The following is a 12,572-nucleotide window of genomic DNA, read 5'->3' as shown; positions in this document are numbered from 1 at the left end:
CCTTATTCTGCAATCCCCAAAGTAAAAAAAAAAAAAAAAGGTTTGTGTGTGTGTCTGTGTGTGTGTGTGTAAATGCATGCACACCTGTTCAAAGCACAGAACCAATCAAAGGCCACCCATTCTTCAAAAGTCCAAGAAAAAAAAAATGAAGCCCCTCTTAGTAAATCTTACCCCTTTGTGATGATAGCTGGCAGTTAGTTTGAAAGAGAAAGCACCAGCCCTGGTCTGTGTGTTTGGGAAGCACTGCATTAAGGTGGCACTAATTGTGCCTGTATCTGCCCTAACCACCACCTGCTCTCCTCCCCTTGCTTGTAGATAACATGGCTGTGTTAACACTTATTTGAGCAGCAGGGCTCTCTCTCTCTGACTCTGATGATCATAAGGAGGCTGGTAGGATGGAAAGTGCCAGTCATCCTAAGCTCAAGTCCCAGTTTTCCTGCTTCTTAGCAGTTTGACTTGAGAAAGTCATAATATCTCTGACTATATTTCCTCACCTGTAAAATAGAAACAAGCCAATCTGCCTGACCTTTCCCATGGGCTGTTGTGTCATAGTGAAAGCACTTTAAAGCACCATGTGAGAAAAAAGAATCTACATATATGTGTAACTGGGTCACCATGCTGTACAGTAGAAAATTGACAGAACACTGTAAACCAGCTATAATAAAAATAAAAATCATTATATATATTTTTTTTTTTAAAAAAAAGCACAATGTGGATGTGCTTTAAGTATGTAAGGGGAGCTTAGGAAATAACTTTCTAATTTAGGCTTCTGAATGTCCCTCATTAAAAATAATGAAACCCTTCAGTAGGAACATATAAAGGAATAAGTCCCTTAAATCTTCTTAAATACCTTCAAGATCATAATTAAGACTCAAAGCCAAGAGGGAATTGAAACAACTGGATTTTTCCCTCCCATGTGAAACAAACAAAAACATATGTTAAAGAAAACAATTGTAAGACATGCCTTGAGAGAAAGGAAACAAATGTGGTGAGCCCTGTGATGGTCCAGCTTACCGCTGGAGAATCTCTGGCTACAGTGCAGGGAGAAGGGACCCTTGGGGAGACTGGTGGACTCCACAAGTTGAGCAGATGGAGCTGAGAGCCCAAGAGACCAAGGTGGCTGCAGTTCAGAGGACAGAGTACTCAAGGTGCAAGGGATGCACAGAGAGAACTTTGGGGTCTGCAGAGGGTTCCCCTTCAGTATTCACCAGACTACTGCTCAGGACATGCATGTGAGGAAACTGCCCAAAGTTGAGGGGAAAACCATTGGGAAGGATCAGCTGAACAGTGGCGGGCTCACACCGAGCTTGGAAGAGTGCTCATTTCTACCGTCCAGTCTAGAAAAACCCCTTCATTCACAAGGCACAGAGTAGAGTACTTAAAAGTGTTTTTGCTGCAGCAGTAGGGAATAATTAACCCTAAACTAAGCACTGCTCTGGTCCAGTCCAGCCAATCTTAAAAAGATCTGAAAGGATTAAGAGGTTTCCAAGTAACTAAATTACATTCCCAAGCAAAGCTCAAGAGTATTTATAGGAATACAAATACACCTGGCATCCAGCTGGTCAAATTAGCAATGCCTGGCACCTGGTAAAAAATTACCAAGCATGCAAAGAAACAGGAAAATCTACTCTAATAATGGGGGAAAATCAGTCAAAACCAACTCAGAATTGACACAATGTTAGAACTAGTAAAGAAGGATATTAAGGAGTTCCCGTCGTGGCTCAGTGGTTAATGAATCCGAATAGGAACCATGAGGTTGCGGGTTTGATCCCTGCCCTTGCTCAATGGGTTAAGGACCTGGCGTTGCCGTGAGTTGTGGTGTAGGTTGCAGACGCGGCTCAGATCCCCTCTTGTTGTGGCTCTGGCATAGACTGGTGGCTACAGCTCCAATTAGACCCCTAGCCTGGGAACCTCCATATGCCACAGGAGCAGCCCAAGAAATTGCAAAAAGGCCCCTCCCCAAAAAAAGAAGGATATTAAAAGTTATTATATTTTTTATTTTATGATTTTTTCCATTATAGTTGATTTACAGTGTTCTGTCAGTTTCTACTGTACAGAAAAGTGACCCAGTCACACACGTGTATTTTTTTTCTCACATTATCCTCCATCATGTCCCATCACAAGACTAGATGTAGTTCCCTGTGTTATACAGCAGGATCTCTTTGCTTATCCACTCCAAATGCAATAGTTTGCATCTGTTAACCTCAGACTCCCTTCCCCTTGGCAACCACAAGTCTATTCTCCTGGTTGATGAGTTTCTTTTCTGTGGAAAAGTTCATTTGTGCCATATATTAGATTCCAGATATAAGTAATATCATATGGTATTTGTTTTCTTTTTGACTTACTTCACTTAGTATCAGAGTCTCTAGTTCTATCCATGTTGCTGCAAATGGCAACCTAAATGTCTATCAGCAGATGAATGGATTAAGAAAATGTGGTATATATACACAATGGAATACTACTTGGCCATAAAAAAGAACAAAAGTTATTATAATTGTATTTCAGATATTCAAACCTTAAATAAAGACATGAACATTTTTAAAGATGCAAATGAAACATCTAGAGATGAAAACTGCAATGTCATAGGTAAAAGGTACCCAGGATGGAATTAACAGTATATATATGCTGAGTACTACTCAGCAATGAAAAGGGAATGAACTTGATGAATCTCAAAATAAATGTGCTAAATTAAACTAGCCAAAAATATTGCATGCTGTGGAATTCCTCTTATATGAAATTCTAAAAGATAGAAAATAAGCTCTAGTGACAGAAAACATATCAGTGATTACCTGATTTTTTTTTGAGGCGGGGAGGGATGGAGGAAGGAATTCCCAAAGGGCACAAGGAAACTTTTGGGGTTGATGGAGATGTTCACTCTTTTACTTTTATGATGGTTTCACAGGTGTGTACAGATGTCAAAACCTTTCATTTTGTATTCTTTAAATGTATGCCATTTATTGTATATTAATTATAACTCAGTAAAACTACTGTAAAAAACTAAAGAGACAAAAATGCATTTCTGAAAACCATTGAACAACTTAGGAAATAGAGGATTTTTAAATGTAACCTTTTTTAAGTATTTAAGATTTTGTAAATTTTAGAGGATGGTAAAATATATACTTGAATCTGTAATTTTTTTGTTACATCTAAACCTATAGTGTCTACAGACTACACCTATGGCATAGCATCTGTAGTATCTGTGTAGGAGCTAAAATTCGGTTTAGGGGTTCTTTCTTTTTTTTAACAATAAAGTTATGGGGGTTTTTTCCAAAGCTTGCTTTGGAAATTAAGAAAATTCCACACATTTTTCTTAACCATAATGACTGCATTTACTCTCTAATACCCCCCTCTCTGGGCTAGAAAGCCCTCTCATTGCCTGATCACAGACTCAAAGGCTTTAATTCCTGTTGTCCTGCTTCATTAGAGATACAGTTGTGTAATGCGGGCTCATTATATTTTGAAACGAATTAATTTGTCGATTCTCATGTTCCCAACTTGTCTGACCTGATCTCCCCCAGTTCGATGCTGACCGGGACGAGGATGAGGTGTTCTATGACATCAGCATGGCGGTTGACAGCAAGTTATTCCCCAACAAAGAAGCTGCAGCAGGTAAGTCACTGTGTCCTCCAGGCTACAGTACACCCTGATCCCCTGACAGGTATCTGGGACTTCATAGTGATGTTGGAGCCCAGCAAACTTCTGTAAAGTTTGAAGGATGACGCAGTCTTCAGAGCTTTCTACCTTCTGGTTTAAAAAATAAAGGTACAAAACAAAATAGAGGGAGTTCCTGGCGTGGCTCAGTGGTTAACGAATCCGACTAGGAACCATGAGGTTGCGGGTTCGGTCCCTGGCCTTGCTCAGTGGGTTAAGGATCCGGCGTTGCTCTGAGCTGTGGTGTAGGTCGCAGATGCGGCTCGGATCCCGAGTTGCTATGGCTCTGGTGTAGGCTGGCGGCAACAGCTCCGATTAGACCCCTAGCCTGGGAACCTCCATATGCCATGGGCCCCCCAAAAATGGCAAAAAGACAAAAAATAATAAATAAGTAAATAAATAAATAAATAAATAAAACAAAACAAAATAGAAAAGAACCATACACCTGACTCTTATGGTTACTGCCTTTCTTCTAGTCGTTGCACATGCAAATTAGCAGGTAGTCGCAGTGTAGCTTTGGATCTGTGTTACCATAATTTTAAAAAATTAAACTAACCCATACTTTATGCAACAATTAACAGTTACGGTTTTTCCAGGACTCCCTGTCTCATGCATGTCTCACCTGGAAAAAGCCGCTGGTTCCGTCTGACCAGACCATCCTGACACTTAGCCCCTGTTGTGACTCTGTCCCTTCTCTTCCCATGTCTAGAAGTTTGATGTTGCACAGTCGTGCAGGGTCATCCTATCCCCTTAAGGAGGCAGTACTCACAGCTCTGTCCTTGACCCTTTTCTCATTCTCTTTCCAAGGTCATTCTCTGGTCAACTCATTGTCTCTCATAGTTTCAACCATCAGTTCCACGTGGATGATTCTCAAGTCTCTGTTCTCAATGATGGCCTCAGTGAATAAAGACCAAAATTTCTGGGCTATAAAGAAAAAAGCTGCACACCTAAAATGCGATGCCATATTTGAAGCCCCCAAGAGTAGCTTTAAAGACAGAATAAAAAGAAAGGGAAGGCGGTAGCCTTTCTGAGCAGACCCACAGAGTGCAGGTAACTGATGTAAACTCACCTGCCTAATTTTCAGTCCTATTTACATGTAGGTGTTGTATTGCAGGGAATGATGGACTATTGAGAAGCAGGTAAGATCATGTAAACAAGAGAACTGCTCTGAAAAGGCTCTGACACCTGTGGTGTTTTACGCCATTCATTTAGACCTCTAAGAAGGTCTATCTGTCTGCTGAACACCCTCAGTTTGCCAATACAGTGGAGCAAAGGAAGCGATTTCCGCTGCCCCTTCTTTAGAGCCCCCAACTCTCAAAGTGGCTTCATCCCATAGCGATGTAGCTGTGTTGGCTTCTGTGCTAGTCAGTTCATTGCATCTTCATCCTCTCCAAGTCCCCTTGGTAGAGGTTTCTATGGACCTATTCCTTCCTCTCTATAACTTCGAGCTTCTGACCAGAGGGGTCTGTGCTCTTAACTACAACCCCCTACCACCAGCTGCTCCCTTCCACTCCCAAGAGCCCTGAAAACTGGATTCTGCTCCAGCCTTAAAGGAGTCAACCACACAGCCCCAGGCTACTGCTGCCATTAAGGAATGGGCTGGTGTTGCTGGATCCTCCTCTCTTGCCAGAAAAAACCGAAACCTGCGTGTTAGGCGAAATCGCTTGGCTTGTAACTGTGAGTGACTCACTGAGTTCAACCAGCCACATCCATGGCTTCTGCTCTGTGACTCAACAACCCCCAAGGTTTGTCGCTTTGCTCTTCCCTTCTCTCTGAATCCTCTCTCTTTGCAGCATCTCAGCTGCCCCCCTGCCCCCGGCTCCCATATGCTTTTCAATTTTTTAAATAAGAACTGTATACATTTAAGATCTACCGCCCAGTGACCCGATTAGTGACATGATTACTGAGTCCCACTAACTAACACACCTCTTCACACCGTTTTACCATTTTTCTGGGTGCGATGAATGAGCACCTGAAGTATATTCTCTTTGCACATTTCCAGTATTCAATACGTTTTATTAACTGCTGTCACCTTGCTGCACATTGGATCTCTAGACTTTTTCTTCCTACATAAACTGCAACTTTGTGCCCTTTGGCCAACATCTCCCCACTTCCCCCACCTGCATGTCCATGGTAAATACCTGTCTGTTCTCTGTCTCTTTGTATTTGACATTTTTAAGTTCCACACAAAAAGGACATCACACAGTTTTTCTATTTTAAGAGAGCCAGTTCCTATTGTGGTTAGGTGGGTTAAGAACCCAACATAGGAGTTCCCATTGTGATGCAGTGGAAAAGAATCCAACCAGGAACCATGAGGTTGCCTGGGAACCTCCATATGCTGCAGGTGCAGCCCTAAAAAGACAAAAGACAAAAAAAAAAAGGAGAGAGAGACCCCAACATAGTGTCTGTGAGGATATGGTTCTGTCCCTGCCCTTGCTCAGTGGGTTAAGGATCTGGAGTTGCTGCAAGCTGCAGCACAGGTCACAGATGCGACTGGGAGCCAGTGTTGCTGTGGCTGTGGCGTAGGCTGGCAGCTGTAGCTCTGATTCGACCCCTAGCCTGGAAACCTCCATATGCCATAAAAAGAAAAGAGAGAAAGAAACCCAGGTGAAAGCGTCCCTGCCCTCACATCCCACACTGATCATGGGTCCTCATTCCCCGGGGACTCCTCGTGAGTCCAGGCCTCATTCTCTATCCCTACTGCACTCACGGAAGGCTAGTCATTCCTTACCCGCCTTCTTCCTCATCCCCGGCCCCTCCGGTCTGTCAGGAAATCCTACTGCCACCATGGGGATCCTCCCACAATGCAGTTCTGATCACCCTGTCTCCCAACAGAAAAAATAAAACAAAACCTTCTATGACTTTCCTGCAGGCTGAGCACCAGTGTTTTAACCGTGACAAAAGTATCCTTAGCTTTCCTGCAATGTCCCTGTTCCTCCCACAGCTTCACCACTCCCTCCCCCACACCAGCTTCCTCCAGCTCCTTGAACGCCTCAAATACCTGCCTGCCTCTGGCCATGTGCACAGGTTGCTTGGAACCACCTGTCTCCCTCTGCATCCCTCTCCTCGCTCAGCTGTGCATCCCATCTTTCCCCTGGCCGGATCCTGCTTTGTATCTCAGCTGAGATGTGATTTCCTCAAGACGTTCCCAGACCCCCTCCCAGACTAGATCAGGCACTGCCTGGGCGTTCATCACAACTGTGATTATATAATTAGATGACTGTTTGCTAAAAATCTATTTCTTTTACTAGAGTGTGAGACACCATGAGGACAGAGCGTATGTGTGTTTGTTTGAAACCCAGTGTGAATCTCAGGCTAAATGGACATAAGCCCCTTCTCTTCCAGCGGGTCGCCTCAGCCAGGCGACTCGCCTGAGTATGTTGACTCAGAGCCACACCAAATTTTCTTCGGCTCCAGAGCAGAATGTGCATTCGCTTGCCTCCATGCCATCGAATGCCACGCCCTGAACCTCTGCACCCTTCAAGCCCTGTCTGTGGCGTCCCCTTCTCCCTGGAGCCCCTGGTAATGCTTCAAGCAGAACCAGCTGCCTGCATCATCCAATCTCTCTGGTCCTTTCTGGCAACTCTTCAGAGTTTCCCCAACTCTAAAGAAAGGATAATATTAGCGCTCCCTCATGGGACTGTTGTGAGGAGGAAATGGCTTATGTGCGTGAGGCATGCACCTGCCGCATTGGAAAGGCTAAGTATAAGTTAGCATCTTTGCTGAGAATTTGAGGGGTCGCAGGGAGAGACCACATATCAGGCAGCACAGCGTTTCCCCATTTTCCTAGGTCGACTTTTACTCCTTTCCCCTGTCTTCCTCCTTTCCCCGACCCCTGTCTCAGAGTAACTAAAAATAATCCCTCTTCCCTTTTCACCCAGAACAGTCCCCCAACACCCAGGCCCCTCGAGGAACTCTCTTCTAGTCCCAAACACTCAGGATACTTTTCTAAAGAAATACAGTGCTCTTCTTCTAAGGAATTCTAACGCAAACCGCTACTAACACTTTCCACACCATTGGAATTAGAGCTGGATTTTTCCATGCATGCCTAATGCCTAAGGCACTTAGGAGAGACTGAATGTTTGTAGAGTGCATACATAAGATCAAGATCCACAAAAGTACAATGTAAGTGCCATTTTATCCATTTTTCAGTCATCCAGCAGAGAGGCAGTGAATACACCCTTTCTGAGTTCTGCTCTTAGATTCAGACAAGAGATAAAACCGCACCTAAAGTTGCTTCCAGATTAATGAGAGACAGGAGAGGGGAGATAGCGCATTCCTGGGGAGGGGACAGAAGTGTCAGAAGAGCTTTATCTCCAAATGCCCTTCACCTCCCAGGAAGCTGCACCTGGTGGAAGGGTCCCTTTATTTGGTACTGAGAGTGGGAAGAGGACCCTCCTAGAACGTCAGATTGAAGATCCACTGGGAGGGAAAAAGTCTTTCCCAGTGTTCCAGAAAGCGGTATGGTTAGTCTTCCTGTACCTCTGAAGCCCATTTGTCATCTTCCCACTTAAATTGAAGGAGGCAACCCAAAAAGAATGTTTCCAAAGACTGTTCTATGTCTCAAAGTTGTGACACCAAGTGCCTCCTATAGGGGTCTATCTCCACTCCTACCTTTCTCTCTGTTATCTAGAGAAAGGATATTTTTAAAGCTGAAAAGAAATCAAGAAATTCAGAATGGGGGAAACGAAAGCCATACTATCACTTTGTCAAAATGTCCTAATTTTGCTGTCTTTTTTGAGTAACAGAATCATTGCAGTTGTTTTATGTGTCACATTGTCCAATGAAAGATGGCAAAAATGTGTGCATATGGCTATATTTACCTCCCGATTTTGTATGTCAAGCCTTAGGCTATTAAAGGTCCCATTTTCAGCAAACCAAGCAACCAGGACTAAAAGAAAATGAAAGCTATTCAATCATTATCTGAGCTGGATAATGATATCCTTTGTCTGTTGCCTTCTACGATCTATTAGTACTGTTGCCAAGAGCAACAACATGTCAAGAAATTCCATGCCTTAATGATACAGTAAAATTTCTGTTAAAAGCATTTTACTAGGAAACCCAATCTCTTCTTCCTTATCTTCCTTATAAGCAGGAATTGTTTTTTTAAACAAAGACCTCTTCCTTCTACCATCACTGGAGACAGTTTTCTAATGATCTCGTTCCATTTTCAAATATTAATATGTAATATCTCTGTTACTCGGTTGCTTAAAAGCCCTTCACATTGTACTTTATTAAAACAACCAAAAGAACAGTTTCTAATTAAATAAGTAGGACACGGGAACCGAAAGGCTATATGTTTAATGAGCCTTTGTGCTCAGATCACATTGTTCACACCACATGAATCCCTCTAAATTCTAAGGGTTGGGTGTCATTCGAGTACCTATCACCATATCCACTAGTCAGTGGTGGATAATATCCAAGGGGTAGAAGTAATGAAAGCTAATTAAAATTAGCATTGCTTGGAATTCCTGCTGTGGCACAGTAGGTTCAGAATCGACCTGCAGTGGCCCAGGTTACTGCAGAGGTGTGGGTTCAGTCCCCCCACCCGGTACAGTGGGTTAAAGGATCCTACATGGCTCAGATTCAGTCCCTGGCCTGGGAACTTCCATATGCTGCAGGTGCAGCCATAAAAAGGAAAAAAAAAATGGCATTGCCTTTAATGCTGCTGTCAATAGCAGCCACCTTGATGGTCACAAGCTAGAGTGACACTCCTTTATTCCACTTTCTATTCTTCCATTTCCCCAGCTACCCAGTGGCCCACCTCATCATCAGCCAGTCACTGTTCCTATTTTCTCAGAAGGTAGAGAGACAGCCTGCTCCTCCAGGTCCTCTCCTACAGAGCCCCACAGCGAAACATCGTGTTTATAAAGCCGTTTGCTCAGTACCTGCTTGGAACCTGGAGTCAGCAGGCTGTGGTAGAAGTGGGAACTGTGATTTCTGTCTTTGATCTCACTTGCTTTCTGCATGACCTTAGCCAAGTTATTTAACTTCTCCAAAGCTCATTTTCCTCTTTTCTAAAGTGCAGGAGTGGGATTCTGTGAAATACTAAATTCTAAAATATCCGTGATCTTATAATGGAAAAATATTCGTTTTACTTATGACATCTCTACTGCCTCATAACACATGAGTGCAAACTGATCTTCAACTGGGCTCTGAGACATCAAGTCATTTGGCCCTAAGATACACCTCATACAATTTCTATTTGAAAATACCTAAAGCATAAAGGTAGAAAAATTTACACATGAATAATCCTTCTACCTAAAAAAATTGGAGTTCCCTGGTAGCTCAGTGGATTAAGGATCTAGTTTGGCCACTGCTGTGGCTTGAGTCACTGCTGTGGCCCAGGGTTCAATCCCTGAACAGGAACTTCCGCATGCCAAACAAAGTTGTATATAAAATTGTATAAAAAATTATATAAAATTAAAGTTTCCATCTCACCCCTCTAGTCTCCCTCTGTTAATAGCATGTTGTGTATAGTCTTCCCAGTTTCACTCTACAAACACTCATTAACACTGGAATGGCCAAGGGCCTCACCAAGAATTGAGCCATATCCATTTATGCAACTATACTCAGCAGCTCCACAGTTAGTTGCTTTTCCAGAATGGTTGGATGGGTCAAGTCTCTTCATTTCAAAGACCTTTAGCATACTTTAAAACTTTTTCTTAGCTACAAACACAATAAACAATGGTGTTATTGCTTAGTACTCAGTCAGTTTGGTGAACAACGAGGGTAATGATGAGAAGAGGAGAAAAAAAGAAGGGAAAAAATGATAAGAGACTATGTGGGGACATTCCTTGGTTCTCTTTTTTATGAAAGCCATGTCTCTGGGAGCAGTCTATATCTGAGAAGTGTGTGAGATGCTTGATATTTTTTTTTGAAAGTTCATCTTCATTAAATATTATTCATGGTATATTCTGAACAAAAGTTATTTGGGGAGTTCCCACCATGGCTCAGTGGTAACAAACCAGGCTTGTATCCATAAGGATGTGGGTTCGATCCCTGGCTTCCCTCAGTGGATTAAGGATCCGGCGTTGCCACGAGCTCTGGTATAGGTTGCAGCCAGGCTCGGATCCCACATTGCTATGGCTATGGTGTAGACTGGCAAGCTGCAGCTTTGATTCTACCCTTAGCCTGGGAACTTCCATATGCCATAGGTGCAGCCCTAAAAAGCAAAATAAATAAATAAATAAAAATATGTTCTTATATATACATATTTAAATATATATATATGTGTGTGTGTGTTATTTTTCAAGGGTATTTACAATGAAGCATGGACTGGTATGTTTCTTCACAGAGTGCCTAGCATTTTATGGGCAACCCTGAATTCTGTCTTTCTGGCTAGTTAGGTAACATATACATTTCCCAGCAAGAAGGAGTCATTACATGAAGATGATGAATTGATTGTGCTTCAGGAGTCCCATTATGAAAATTCCTGGTTTAAGTTTGAGCCTTGGGATTAATGGGCAAGCAGTTCAGTGTAACCTGTAGTACTTAGGGGGGAAAACTCTATGTTAACACATTAAGTTGGAGTTCCTGCTGTGGGTTAAGAATTTGATTGCAGTGGCTCAGGTCGCTGAGGCAGAGGGTTTGATCCTGGTCCAGTGCAGTGGGTTAAAGGATCTGGCATTGCCACAGCTGTAGTATAGGTCACAGCTGCAGCTCAGAGTCAATCCTTGGCCTGAGAACTTCCATTAAAGTATGTATAAGATGTACATACACACACACACACACACACAATAAGTTAACCTGATTTTTCTCACCTTCAGGGACTAAGGTGACCCAAAGGCTGGCGGAAAAACTTCTCAGATTCTCATGGAGTGAGCAAACTCAGCCCTTCTTTTTATCTGGAAACCTTTGCTCTATTCCCACCCCGCATCTTGGTCCTGGTGTGGCTTCTTCCTCAGTTACTTTTGCACCCCCCTAAACCGCCTCTCCTCCTGGACAACCCTTATTCACCATCACAGTTTGGGCTTATAGACTAGTTCCTTATAGAGAATCCCACCTCTGTCTCCTCCAATACTAGCTACATTCTTACCTAGTAGAACTAGTAGCTCTTTTTTTTTTTTGGATCTCTGAACCTTACTGTTGACAAATTAATCTCCTCCACAAGACCCTTGTCTTTTTAAAGGTGCACACAGTGTCTCGGCGTGTGTGTGACCAAACCAAACTTGGGTCTGCTCGCCTGTGCACAACAAAGCCAATCTACTGACACGGGGCTGTGGTGAAGGCATGTGCAGGCTTTGTGGCAGGGCGCCAGGCAAGCTCAGGACCTCTAGTGCCCGGAAGAGCCAAAACTCCCCGATGGGTTTCACCAGAGCATTTTTTTTTAATTTTTTTATTATAGTTGATTTACAGTGTTCTGTTAATTTCTGCTGCACAGCAAAGTGACCCAGCCACACATCCATAAATGTTCTTTTTTTCACATTATTTCTCCATCAGGGCATTTTTTGAAGGCGGTTGGGGGGGGCAGTGTAAGTGACCATCTTTACACACTTCTCTGGTTGATGGTGAGATCACCAGGCAGTGTCACGGGGGTTAACATCCTCAATCCTTAGGTGCCAGTTGGTCTGCGGATTACAGGCACAGGATCATCAAGTAGTTAATTCCTTCCATTAGGTGGTAGTTTTAGCATCTGTGAAACAACTCAGGAAATGTGCATCAGAGACTATTATCTAGGTACTTCAGAGAGGAGCTAAAGCAGAGGCTATAGGGGAAGGGCTGCCCCAGGAAGGCCCCATAGGGTCCCCCTTGGTTACATCTGCATTTTCCATCTGCAGGCCAAACAGGGTCTGGCAGGTGAGAAGTCTCAAAATATTTGCACATTTAATGTGACCATAAGGACAATATGGAAACCTGGTGGGAGCCTATTCACTTTAGAAATGGACACAAGGAATTCCCTTCGTGGCTCAGTGGTTAAT

General features: G+C 43.2%; 1 protein-coding gene across 3 annotated transcripts in view; it reads left to right on the top strand.

The window, feature by feature from the left end:
- Positions 1-12,572, top strand: part of AK5 (adenylate kinase 5) — a 274,707-nt gene that overhangs the window by 144,260 nt on the left and 117,875 nt on the right. For all 3 annotated transcript variants that reach the window (XM_003127921.6, XM_021096460.1, XM_013996169.2), the window contains exon 7: positions 3,519-3,609. In XM_003127921.6, the coding sequence (XP_003127969.4) occupies positions 3,519-3,609 (91 nt within the window). The remainder of the gene's footprint in view (positions 1-3,518; positions 3,610-12,572) is intronic.

Source organism: Sus scrofa, chromosome 6, assembly GCF_000003025.6.
Source record: "Sus scrofa isolate TJ Tabasco breed Duroc chromosome 6, Sscrofa11.1, whole genome shotgun sequence".
Taxonomy (NCBI): Eukaryota; Metazoa; Chordata; class Mammalia; order Artiodactyla; family Suidae; genus Sus; species Sus scrofa.
Note: the sequence above shows the minus strand (reverse complement) of the source record. Positions and strands in the feature narration are given on the sequence as shown.